Source organism: Thermobia domestica, chromosome 2 (genome assembly GCF_964235325.1).
Source record: "Thermobia domestica chromosome 2, izTheDome1.hap1.1, whole genome shotgun sequence".
Classification (NCBI taxonomy): Eukaryota; Metazoa; Arthropoda; class Insecta; order Zygentoma; family Lepismatidae; genus Thermobia; species Thermobia domestica.
Genome location: NC_137455.1, coordinates 52,596,968 through 52,611,275, shown reverse-complemented (window position 1 = coordinate 52,611,275; position 14,308 = coordinate 52,596,968). Strand labels below are relative to the sequence as shown.

Sequence of the window (14,308 nt, the reverse complement as noted above, 5' to 3'; positions counted from 1 at the left end):
ACTTATATATTGGTGCGGGAGACCAATGTTCGATTTCCGATGGGAGCTCATGTGGTTCGGATATCACGGTAAACTGTAAATCCATTTCTGACATAGCTCTCGGTGGTGAAAGGAATAATCTCCAGCCTACCAATATATAGTGTGTTCGCAAACAATACCAAAAACTTTGGAAAATGATATATGCATTTAGACACGTAAACATGCATATATATGTACCAACATAATTTGATAAATGCCTCACTTCAAATTGATCAAAATGACAAAACATACATAATAACCCAAGAACGAAATACATTAATGTACCAGCAGATGTAGAACAGGGGCTGTCCTCGAAGTATAGGAAGAAATCCATGAGGTTTTCTAAAAATGAAAAATGATGTATTAGGAACTGAAAACTAACATTCTAGGAATAACCTGTATATTTCTACTTAATCTTCTTCTGGCATTTCGTTGATTTACCTTCTTTTTATATCATTTCGAGCGATTTTTGGCAGGCTATGACTGAAATGACGCATTTATGCACCAAAGTTGGCCTAGCTTTTTTTTTTTTGTGCGACAATTCATTTCCCAAAGTATTTTGATGTTTCCGAACACCATATATATATATATATATATATATATATATATATATATATATATATATATATATATATAAGAGTGAAAACTAATTACAAATTGTTATAACCTAGAAAGTAAATTCAGAAATCACTATATTTTTATTCTGTCTCCTTTTCATTCATATTTTTTTTATTATAATTATTTTCATAGGCTGTGACAACTTTGTTCGAGATGTTGAATTTGTAGTAGATCAATCTCTATCCTTGTGGTGGCCTTTTTGCTGGAAAATTGTATCTCCAACTGTTTTACTGGTAAGTATAAAGAAATATTGAAATCCTCTTCATCATATTTTATAGACAACTCTGTGTTCTTTGATTTGCTGATACCGTTACCTATGTAATTTATCAAGTGATCTGTTAGATTTTATGAGCCAGAAATTTACATTTGATGAAATCTGGCCATCTTGATCCAAAGATCTTAATTCCGATAGTTCACAAATGGATCTCTGAACTATCCAAATCTTAGTAGATTTTCATTTGCTTAACAATTTTTCGTACCTTAGGTATCCATCAAGTAAGTCACATTTCGAACTGTTCTTATCACCACTAGGGCCTAGAGACATAGGCGGCGCCAGGATTTTGGTAATGTGGGTGCGGACAGGGAAACGATAAGACATAGTAAAAAATATTAACATGGTACGCAATAAAAACTTTTATGTTCATATTTAAAAAAAACTTCATACATGGACTTAAGGATTTATCACAGAAATATCAGAATTTTTAAGTGTATAAGAGTACTTTTTTTTTTGTAATGACATCAATTACAAGAGCTTTTATAAGCACATTTTTCTGTTGAATGAAACCGTGGCTTTAATGACATGGCTTCAATGTCTATGCTCACTGAAATCGACTTTTCAACAGAAAGCAACTTTATGGAGTTGAGTCTCTGTTGAAGCATAGTCGAGCTTAGTTTGAACTTGTCATAATTCATCTTAGAGAAACTCCGTTTACTTTAGCAACTAGTAACCAAAGACGCTCTGCTAACACATTCTAACATTGTTGCCAGAACGCTCTGTACTATTGAACTTAAAATAACCCCTAAGTTCTCAAAAATAATCCCTAAGTTTTACTAAAAATATTAGAAAAACACTGTATGATAGCAAGTAACTTATGAGAGACTTAAGTAGTCACTCAAATATATCTAAACATAGGAAACAATAAAAATACAAAATAGAAAGGATTATTGTAGGAAATCTGAAAATCGAAGTTAATGTGGGTGCAGCTGCACCCACTGCACCCACTGCACCCACTGTGGCGCCACCTATGCCTAGAGAAGAATGGTATTCACCATGTTATAGCTTGTGCTGATGTAAATCTGATCGGCAATGATAGGAGAATAATAGAAAGAAATGCAGAGGTTTTATTAAACGCTTCCAGCGATATGGGTTTAGACGTAAATACATAGAAATTCGCCGGGATCGTAATACTGCAAATTATGGATACGTCAAAATATCAAATAATATTTTCCACAAAATGGACACGTTCAAATATCTAGGATCAATCATTAACGAACCAAAACCATATCTACGAAGAAATTTAATATCGACTGAAAGCAGGGAATTCGTGTTATTCAGTTAAAATCTTTTGTTTTCCGAATGCTGTCGAGAAATTTGAAGCTTAAAATATACGTATATAAAACGATGATCGTCTGGTGTGCTTATCTGAGGGTGTATGATTGCGAAACAAGGTTGCTTATCTGAAGGAGGAACGTAGACTAAAAGTATTTGAGAATAAAATCCTGAGGCGATTATTTGGACCCAAAAGGAACGGGAATGAGGAATGGCGGAAACTTCAAAATGAGGAACTGCATAATTTATACCGTTTACCAAACATTTTTAAGGTCATGAGATAGGCTCAAATGAGGAGGTCGTGTAGCCAGAATGAAAGAAAGTAGGAATGCTTTCAAAATTTTAACTGGAAATCCAATCGGAAAACGACCATTAGAAAGACATAGGCGCAGATGGGAGGACAATATTAAAATGAATCTCGCAGAATTAAGAGTACAAAGTAGAAACTGGATTCAGTTGGCTAAGGACAGGAGTCAATGGAGAGCTTTTGTGAATGTGCCATTGAGCCTCTGGATTCCATAGGGCCATAGAGTTAGTTAGTTTAACGAATAAGTTAATTATTAAATAGATGTACAATTTGTGAGGGTGCATGTCTTATCATTAAGATGTATCCATTTCAGATCATATTCATCAGTACCTTGCTAACTGACAATTCGTCTGTGTCGTACAAAGGAGTTCTTTTCCCCACCTGGGCCATTGTATTAGGATGGCTAACTGCGGCTGCCTCTGTTATTTTAATTCCAATATATGTTGTGTACAAACTACTTCATACTAAAGGATCATTAGCGAAGGTAAGGAAGAAGTTATTACTATATTTAATATTAATCTCTGTTTAATTTTATGTTTGTTGATTTCTTCTGACGAAAACACGTCGATAATTTATTCAGGTGCTTATAAAATTCGAATATTCTCCTCTGTAGTATTATAAATACTACATTGATAAATGAACCGCTTGGATGCCAAGTGGTCTAATTCCAAAAAGAATCACAAATGTTGTTATTCACTTCTGTAGATGGGTAGCTTTTAAAAGATCTTGTAAACAGAAAATTTTCAAAACCATAAACGATATAGCTATTGTTTTGGTTGCCAATAATAGAAATATTAATTGTTCATGAGATGTTGAACTTTTAAATTTCACTCTTAAAAATCTTTATATATATTCCCTATCTTTCCGATGTATTTTGTATGAAGAGACAATATTCAAATAGATGGAAGTATATTTTCCTTATCTTTCCAATGTATTTTGTTTGAAGAGAGAATATTCAAAATGATTCAACCAAATTCATGACAACATTTCAAAATTAGTCCAAAGACAAATTAAATACGTAATCAGGAGACAATTCGTGCACTCTTTAATACTTATTGTTTTCTCATTGCTGTGAACACTTAATTTTACTTTTCAGAAATGCACTCCAAATAATGAAATTGTACAATGAAAGACATATAATAGAAAACTGCACGAATTTTTCTGTGATCAATGATTCAATTTATTTTGGAGTAATAATTGAATATTGATCTCTTGAATTTGATTGTCATTCTTAATATTGTGGCTGCATATAAATTACATTGGATAGATAGGGAAAACTTGCTGCCATCTGCTAGTTATCAACGTTCCTCTGAACTCACCTTAAACATCTATGGCCTACATTATTACTCTTCATAAGCATAACCATTCTGTTCTCAACAAAATAATCACAGCTTCACTTTTCACTTGCCACTTGTGAGGAGCTATAGACATCTGTTCATCTATCTTGAAGTCTAGTTGCTTCCGTACTTCTCATTTGCTTTCTCCCCAGATCATTACTTCGTCTGTGAACATGAACATGTACTACTTTTATTTCTTTTAATCAAACTGACCATTAAAATTACTGTAATATTTAATCATTCATAAACTTCCTAAGCATGTTTAACATGCTTTATTTTTATTTCTTTTAGCGCCTTCGAAAGAACCTATCAGTTGATAAGGATTGGGGACCAGCCAAAGAAGAGAATAATGCTCAGTGGAAGCTATATTGCTCTCAATATATTTCACGGACCAATCTTCTAACATATTGGTTTACTAAGAAACAAGGAATATTCAGTTAAATTGGTATTTATAGTATATTAACAAAAAATAAAGAAAAAACTCAAATATTCAAGTGTGAATAGAAATATGTAAACAAACTTCGGAGACTGGTTCGTTACATTTAAATAGGATTTACATATTTTTTTTTTTAAAGTCTTCATATTCACAGTCACAAGTATACTTCGTTTAGAGCATTTAGAATAATTAGGAATGGACAAATCCACTCATCTTAATAACGTAAGGTATTTTCGACACCCTCTAAAAATCTTGCGACATAATATGAGTAGTATTATGTGATCTAACACTTCTTCCAGGCTGGTAACACAACTACCCCCACGACCCAGTTTATTCTGCTGGGAACAGTCAAGGTGGGTGTATTGCTCAGTAAAATGTTTCTGAGGACGTATTTAGTACGTGAACATTGGTTGATATTAGCGGGATCGGATAATAGGCAGATTGGAGTAAGGCTAAAAGTAGCGACAGGTGTGTCAAAATTAGAATAACGGCAATAGCATAATCATGTGACTGAAGAAACGACTCCAATAAAACGGAAATATTATGGAAAAGCTCTCTCATGTGCCACAATCTAAGCTGAAGATCACTAGCTTGTACTGGGCTTCATCGTATCACATTGATAGGGACCTTGTAACAGCAAGTGAAACACAAGTCTTCCGATGTACTTGAAGATCGTCAGCTGAAAGAGGTTGCTCTATATTCAATGCAACCCGTGAAGTCCTACATTTCCTCACATAACAGCAGCTCTATGTTCATCTAATTTGGAGTACTACACACTTTACTTGAATTTTAGAACCGTAGAATTGTATATTCTTTACAGACGTCTCGTGTCGGACTGATGAGTCATTCTCAGCATCTGTTCACCTGCCTGTTCTGACCCTAGGGATGTTCACTAGTCTTCATTTGAAAAGAGACCATGCTCCAGCAGGATATTAAGAATGGCTTGTTCTGTGAGTCATCTAGCAATAATGCAATATAGCCCGTATTGCCAATGTATCTGAGTTTAGTCTGATGGCCCATAATGTCCGACCCTGCAGGGACTATATGAGTCTCCGGATAAGACGATTGTTTCCTTTCTTAGATCTCAATCCTGTTTTGATACACACTTGATCGCGAGATATCAGCTCTAAACTCTGTCACCATCCGAAAGGCCTTGTTTAGTACTACTTAACAAGCTAAAGGCCTGTCAGGGAACTGCTGTGTGACTATGTAGCCATTTGAGCATTGAAGGTATTCCAGTCTTCGTGCCCTATGTTACTGAGTCGTTTGAAAGTCACATTGGCCGGAATGGTTTAGCCAATACGTCTGGCTGCCACAAACCGGAATATATCATGCTTTTCCTATGATTAATTTGTTTCGGTGTAACTAGTTGCAGTGACCAACGGTTAAACGGTAGAACAAGGAATTGTTCGTATAGATAATCAATTTTTGACAGTTCACGTAGTGTTTTTTATACGTAACAATTTATTTTTTCTTGCTTACTGGGAGTGTGGCATATTAGAATAAATCTAGTTTTTAATGAAATCCAAACCGCAAGAACGCCCACCGTAATCAACCCTGACAACGCGGTCCAGCACCACGTGTGTTAATCCGTAAGCTACTTAAACCCACTTTTTTACTAGTTATCAGCTGATATTTCTTGAAGTAAGTCAAATTTATATTATATTAATTCAGAAAAGATCAGAATGAAAAGCTCACCGAATCCTTCTGATAAATTTCTGATCATCAATATGTATCGATTGTGCATATTGTGCATTTAATTTTGTTTTCTAGATTTTAAAAAAAGGCAGGAAATGCCTGGTGTTTGTATCCCAGCTCTTATAATAATGTCTAAAATTCGGTCTTTTTGTTTAGGGTCGGAAGCTTATCAGTCGTTCCTCAGAGATCAGATGTAATGAATACTTTTCTACGAAGTTTGTTGTGAACTTTTTCACACCTATCAATATTAATGAAAAAAAAACGAATGAAGACTGATCTTATTATAACTTCATTACGCATATATGTGTGTGTTGTTACTATGTGTATTATCGTAACCGTTTGTTATTCTGTAACAGTACTTTTTTTATATATGCTGTATATTGTTTATAATCATAGTTTGGAGCCAATTTTAACCCAAAAAGCATACGGGTGCCCTGAAATCCTAATTCAATTTTTTATTTGGAATAAAAAATAAAAAAAATATAAGTGGTAGCTTTATTGGAGGTCCAGATATCGATTATAGCTCTATTAATACCAGTCTTGAGAAGTAACGCGTTACTTTTGAAGTAACGTTTCCTAGTAACGCGTTATATTTTTTCCAAAGTAATGGTAACGCGTTACGTTACAAATTTTTAAGTAATGTACCTAGTTTGCGGTACATTTCGGATGAGTAACTTCAATATATGTATATATATTTTTCGGAAACAAAAGTTTCTTTCCTGTAAGTGAATTTCTTAGAATGGAGCAATGGAGCATGAACTACGTCAGTGCCCGACAGTCACCGACACAAAGAGAAATAGATAAGATCTTACAGTTAGTGCCACTTGGAAGATGAATCTAGCCTTAGGGAAATAATGTGTACTGTTTGCAAGCACCAGGAAGATTTTGTTATAGATTTTGACAGCTCCAAATCAATGCGTTCACTGAGTGAACTGCGACTGCAATGGTAATCTAGTTTCCTTTGGTTGATGTTGCTTTCATAAAGATGGAGAACGAAAATAAACTTATTTTACCGTTCGAACATTTGAAAAAATACTTTTTCTTAAAAGCTGAGGATGATGACGGACATACTTTAAAAGTAAAGTGTTTGAAGTACTCCGGCGAGAAATATTTATCAACATCCAGAAATTCGTTCGCAAATTTGAGGAAGCATCTAAAGGTAAGGTTTTTTTTTTTTTTTTTTTTTTTTCTAGTAGTTAAATTTCTAATGTAGACCGAAACACACACACACACATTTGGGATCAAGCTAGTGTCTAACTGATAATAACTTATTTACACATGCTCTTACTAATATTATATTAATGCTTTCTTCAATACAAGAACTAAGATCAATTTGTCAGGAGAATTAGACAGGAATTTGGAAGATCTGCTAGCATCTAACTTTACGAGTACAGAGGTACTGTTCTGGTAAAAGTGGGGGGAAAAAACACGAAATTCCAAGTGGGACGGCCAACTCCAAATGGAACGAGACATCTCGAATACGAAGAACGCTTTCATTGCACCACCTCGCTTGGTATTCGTGTTATTTGTGAAATATATGAAAGTTATATAGTGGTATTCTGTTTATAATTATGGACACATCAGAAGTTGCAATTTCGTGGGGAAAAAGGTTTCAATTGCAACAAAGTAAGAAAAAATATAAGATTCCATTTTCTCGAGAGATTAAGGGTTTTAGTATCAGTGACCGGAGGCTAACTGAGGACAGTTTAGTTCAAAATACGTATTCAAGTAATGTTTTCAGTTCCGACAAGGAGAATTAATTTATGGGAAACGGGTCCCTAGCCCTTCTCTTGACTATAGATCTGTTTGTTAGTGATTACTGCGTTTTATATATATATATATATATATATATATATATATATATATATATATATATATATATATATATATATATATATATATATATATATATATATTATTATTATTTATTAGGGTGGTCCTTAATTACATGGCGAATTTCTTTGCTCCCAATCCCTAAATTGGTTCCATGTCGGACCCAATTTATCCATGACAAAAATGGGCTCAATCGAAGAATATTTAACCGACCCCCAAGGGACCTAAAGTTTGAATGCATATCCAATATGTTAATATATAGGAAAAGTCTGGAATAAACCCTCCTTACTTTAAAGCGACTGAAGGGAAAGGAACCAAATCTTGGATACAGGGGTTGGAAGTAATCCACATCTGACTCTGAGAAATAGCATGATGGCGGCCATTTTGAAGTCCGCAATTTTGTATTCGGACCCAAAATTTTAAATTGAAATGATGTTTTGTGACATCGTTTTTGGGTAACCTTTCATTATAAAAACATATCTTCCTATACTTTTCAACTTATCTCTGGTCATTTAATTCTTTTTAGCTTTGAAATAATAGTTTATTATCTTTCAATATTGTTTATTTCTCTATAGGTTACTGAAATATTAATAAACTATTACATACATGTAACAGGGAAGTAATTATATATGTTGTTATATAATTACATCCCGTCGAAATACACACCAGCCTATATTGAAATTATTTTTATGTAATGAGATTACATAAATAATATAATGAATGTTTATAATTATAATAAAAGAGAGCTGAATGCTGCGGATAACTAGCCAAATTCTACTGCATCATTAAGCCAATTTTTGTAGCATCTGGATACTTTTTTCTGTGTTCACTGACTATCTGCAATATGTATTGTTTCTCTGTTTCGTCCTTTGTTAAAATGTTCCTGTATTCTTGTATCAGTTTCACATCTCTCTCTGCAATATCATTTACCACCATAATGTTTTTCAATGTATTCAACCCACGTTGAAAGTTCATATCTTCTTTCCACGTAGATATATGGGCATGTGCATTTCTTTCTTTACTTTATGGTTTAATTCAAATAAGGAAAACTATTCAGCAATCTTATAAATCTGCAGCCCGTACAGAGATATAAACTTACAGAATATTAAGTTTTATTACTTCGGAGCTTTTATTTTCCATAGTTGATAATTATTACATGTTCAGAGATAAGTGGAAAATAAAGACAGACGTCTGTTTGTCGTCAAAAGCTACCTCAACATGATATATCATACGAGGTCATTTCTATTTAAAATTTTGTGCCCGAATCCAAGATGGTGGACGTAAAGATACGCCTTATCTCGATCACTACTCAGTATCAGATATGGATCTACTTCTACAACCTCTATCCAAGATATGACCCTTTCCCTCAGCCATTTTTAAGATACAAGAGTTTATTACAAACTTTTGCCATATACTATATACATTGTAAATGCATTCAGATGTTTAGGTCGCTTGGGGGTCGGTTAAATATTCTTCGATTGAGCCCATTTTTTTCACAGATTAATTTGGTCCGACATGGAACCAATTTAGGGGTTGGGAGCAAAGAAATTCGGAAATCGAAAATTAAGGACCATTATATATATATAATATATATACAGACTGTTCCATAATTCGTGTTATTTTCTACAGCGCTGGGAGAAGATGAAGTTTATACACTATTAATGTAAAATTTGGCACTCTTATTGAGAAATATCTGAATTTTTCGAATTTCTAAAGAAAATAAGAGAAAATTGCTGTTTAGCCCCCCTTTTAGGGGTGTAAACACGAAAGTTCATTTTCCTTATGGGAGATTCAATGTTAAATTTTAGAAGCAGTTTTCTCCAATAATTATTCGTGAAGATTTTGGAGCAAATGAGTTGTATTTGTTACAAAATGCAAAAACACTCATTCACAAAGCTAGTAAAGCCGTCTCAAACATTATTTTGCGAAGGTCCCCCTTTTGGGGGGCAAGGGTCGTAAAAAGGTGGTGGGTGATATGTTACCAAAATCCCAAAATTTATTTTCGGAATGCCAGTAAGCGTGAGATTAATCACAAATGTCACAGAATAATGCTCCAATGTCCTTACATGTAAGAGTGACTGATAATGGGGCTACAGCCCCTTTCAAAAATAATAAAAAAAAATCACCATAAATATCCTTAGTAGGGACATACGAGAAGAAGGTATCTTTGTTAATTAATGTGAAATTTTGCGTCATTGTATCAAATGAGTATGCGTTTTTGAAACCTGGAATGTTATTTTGATAACGCGCCGCCTTAGGGGGGCACAGGGGGCGAAGTATTCGATGATGAATCTTTATAAAAATTCAAAATTTTGTTCCGGAAATGCCAGAGAGCGTTAGATTTTCACCAATGTCACAGAATTAATATTCTAATGCTCCTTGCATGTGCCAGTGACTTATATGGGGCTATAGCCTCCTTTCAAAAATAAAAAAAATCACCATAAATATCCTTAGTAGGGACATACGAGAAGAAGGTTTTTTTTTTTTTTAATTAATGTAAAATTAGGCGTCATTGTATCAAAAGAGTATGCGTTTTTCAAATCTGGGATGTTATTTTAATAACGCACCGCCTTAGGGGGGCACAGGGGGCGAAGCACTCGATGATGGATCTTTATAAAAATTCAAAATTTTGTTAAGGAAATGCCAGTGAGCGTCAGACTTTTCAGAATGCATGCTAAGAGATGTGTGTTTAAGAAGCACTGGAACACGTCCGAATCTTTTGTTGGCGTCCCACTGTAAGCTGATTTTAAGCAATGTCAACAAACTTTTCTTTATAAAACACCCTCTAATTCCTGACTCATCTTCTTGTTCATGTGTACTGACAACAGTTTCAGACCTTTTCTTATCGCAATACACCAACAATTTACGAGTTAATGTGTTGACAGTTCAATAGGATTTCGTGTCTGTAATCAACACCTGGGTTAGATTGACTTTTTCGGAAATGGACATTATATAGCAGGTGAATCTCGGGGATAGACTGGCTTAATCATTTGATAATTACTTGTCGTTTCCAGTATACTTTAAGAGTGCATTCATATTGTAGTGTCCTTCGATCATGCAGTCTTTAACTCAGGATCAGCGTGCTAATGTAATTGAATGGTATATTTTATCAGAAAAATCTGCAAGAGCAACAAGATCCCGTATAGTTAAAGAACTCGGATTAAAAGTACACGATATGCAAATTCACCATTTGTACAAACAGCTCCACAGGAATTGTTTTCACACTGCCCATCTTGCATCTAGAAAAAGTGCCGGAAGATATCCAAGTGCATCTACAGAAGAAACAAAAAGACAGGTGTTGTTATCTGTTACTAGTTCACCGCGGAAATCCCTTGCTCGTCGAAGCTTAGGCTTAAATATTAAGAAAACTACGCTACAAAGAATTTTAAGAAACTTGAAGGTAAAACCATACAAGGTCCGAATGGTTTCTGAATTGTGTGCAAGTGATTATGGTGATCGTGTTTATTTCTGTAACTGGTTTATCGAGAAGTTAAATGAAAACCCTATGTTCTTATTTCAAGTGATGTTTTCCGATGAAGCAAAATTCTTCTTAAATTTCCTCATCACATGCAAGATATTGGTCATCGATACAGCCGAACGTGAGATCAGAAGTGTCAATGGACAAACGAGGAATGGTTTGGTGAGGTATAACTGCGACTGAGGTGATAGGACCTTTCTTTTTTGATGAAAATGCAATAACGTCATCATACCAAAAGCTACTAAGAGAAAAAGTATTTGCTGAACTTGATCGTTTAAATTTAGGTCAAAGTGATGAATTATGTTTTATGCAAGATGGAGCACCAGCGCATCGCTCAAATACGACTATAAATCTTTTGAGAGAGAAATTTTGGGAACGGATTATTTCTATGGGGTCAAGTGTCGAATGGCCACCAAGATGTCCGGACCTTACGCCATGCGATTTTTTCTTGTGGGGATTCCTAAAACAAATTGTCTACCAAAAATCATGTAACAGTGTAGAGGACTTGAAACAGAGGATTGTCCACAGTATAGAGATGATCACTCCAGATATGTTGGAGAAGGTGTTCACAGTTTCTTTAGTAAATCGCATTAATTTATGTCTTGTTCGTTCAGGAGGGCATGCCGAATAAAAGTAAGTTGATTTTATGGGTTTTACACTTAGGTTAATGATCTTTTTAAACAATTAGTGATAGTAGAGCCAAAAAGAGTTGTTTTAAACAAAGAATAATTTCCAGCAACTGATTCTTATTCCTCGGGAAATATTTGTTTCTATTACAACCGTGTGTCCGTGTGTATTAGGTCTGCAGTACATACGAGTAAGTTGTTATATGAAAAGTTGGATAATACGGTTATTGTGTAAGAAGTAATGAAGGTACATGCTTTTTCTTTTTACGAATAAAGCAAACAATATTGAAACTTAAAGCTCACTTTTAATTTTTAAGATCTTACTTTTCATTATTTTTTTTCCTGCTACGTTTTTCATTGTCATTTTGTGTTCTATTTCGAGATGGTTCTGCTTAAGTGTGTAGAAAATACGTAGGTGATTTGTGTGTGAGATTTTCTGCTATAAAAAGAGCCCTAATTGATATTTAAAAATATAAAATTCTTTGATTATATTCCAGTGACACCATAACAACAATGCTATATGCATAATCAGTTACGCTGACAGAAGTTATTCATTTACAGTAATTTCCAGGTTTATTGTATACTTTTTTTTTGTTTTGCAATAATGACAACTTACTTATTAATTATGACATACTTATTGTGAATTTTTGTGATTTTTGGAAGGGGGCTGTAGCCCATATAAGTCACTGGGACATGCAAAGAGCATCGGAATATTAATGTTGTGACATTTGTGACTAATCTCACGCTCATTAGCATTTTCAAAATAAAATTTGGAATTTTCATAAAGATCCACAATGTTATGCTTCGCCCCCTTTGCCGCTAAAGGTGGTGCGTTATCAAAATTATACCGAATTAAAAAAAAAACGCCAGCGCCAAATTTCACATTACTTGATTTTAAAAAAATAGCTTCTTCCGGTGTGTCCCTGTTAAGGATATTTATCGTGATTTGTGGAAGGGGCTGTAGCCCCACATCAATCACTGGCACATGCAAGGAGAATCAGAATCTTAATTCTGTGTCATTTGTGATTAATCTGATACTCATTCACAATTCCAGAATAAAATTTGGATATTTTTAAATAAAGATTCAAATGCTTATGGTGCGCGCCCTGTGCCCTCCTAATCCGGTGTCACCAAAATAATATTCTATATTTCAAAAACGCGTACCCTTTTACTAAGATAAATTATTTTACATTAATTTGACAAGAAATAATGGTTTCTCGGATGTCCCTGCTAAAATATTTATGGCTAATTTTTTATGTGATTTTTTGGAAGGGGGCTGTAGCCCCATATCAATCACTGGCACATGCCAAAAAACATCGGAATATTAATTCTGAGAAATTTATGATTAATCTGGTGCTCACTGGCATTTCCAGAATAAAATTTGGAATTTTTATAAACATCCATCATTTTATGTTTCGCCCCCTGTGCCCCCTAAGGAGGTGCGGTACCAAAGTAACATCCCATATTAAAAGACACATAGCTTTTTAGCACAATAACACAAAATTTAACTTAATTGATTTTAAAAAAATAGTTTCTTACGGTATGTTCCTGCTAAGGATATTTATGGTGAATTTTTAATATGATTTTTGGAAGGGAGGCTGTAGCCTCATATCAGTCACTGACACATGCAAGGAGCATCGGAATATTAATTCTGTGACATTTGTGATTAATCTGACCCTCACTGGCATTTCCAGAACAAAATTTTGAATTTTTATAAATATCCATCATCGAGTGCTTCCCCCCTGTGCCCCCCTAAGGCGGTGCGATATTAAAATAACATTCCAGATTTGAAAAACGCATACTCTTTCGATACAATGACGCCTAATTTTACATTAATTTAAAAAAATACCTTCTTCTCGTATGTCCCTACTAAGGATATTTATGGTGATTTTTTTTATTTTTGAAAGGGGGCTATAGCCCCATATAAGTCACTGGCACATGCAAGGAGCATTAGAATATTAATTCTGTGACATTTGTGAAAAATCTGACGCTCTCTGGCATTTTCGGAACAAAATTTTGAATTTTTATAAATATCCATCATCGAATACTTCGCCCCTGTGCCCCCCTAAGGCGGCGCGTTATCAAAATAACATTCCAGGTTTCAAAAACGCATACTCATTTGATACAATGACGCAAAATTTCACATTAATTAACAAAGATACCTTCTTCTCGTATGTCCCTACTAAGAATATTTGAACCACTGATTGGAAAAAGGGAATAAGTACAATTTTTTGCGATTTTAATCTGAGATAGCAGATGTGTTCCTTTAAGATAGTTGCATCGTTGAGTAGAAAATTGGAATGTTTGGGCAACTCTATGTGACCAATGTAGAAGGCAAAATCTCTTGCTGATTAGAAAAAGGGAATAACTACGTTTCTTATTTCCTTCTTACAGTCACTACAGGACAC

The 14,308-nt window shown here is 34.4% G+C and overlaps 1 protein-coding gene across 3 annotated transcripts in view; it reads left to right on the top strand.

The window, feature by feature from the left end:
* Positions 1–6,533, top strand: part of LOC145672130 (sodium- and chloride-dependent glycine transporter 1-like) — a 102,329-nt gene extending 95,796 nt beyond the window's left edge. For all 3 annotated transcript variants that reach the window (XM_081741454.1, XM_081741445.1, XM_081741434.1), the window contains exons 13-15: positions 769–869; positions 2,806–2,976; positions 4,121–6,533. In XM_081741454.1, the coding sequence (XP_081597580.1) occupies positions 769–869; positions 2,806–2,976; positions 4,121–4,270 (422 nt within the window). In that variant the 3' untranslated portion in view covers positions 4,271–6,533. The remainder of the gene's footprint in view (positions 1–768; positions 870–2,805; positions 2,977–4,120) is intronic.
* The last annotated feature ends 7,775 nt before the right edge of the window (positions 6,534–14,308 follow it).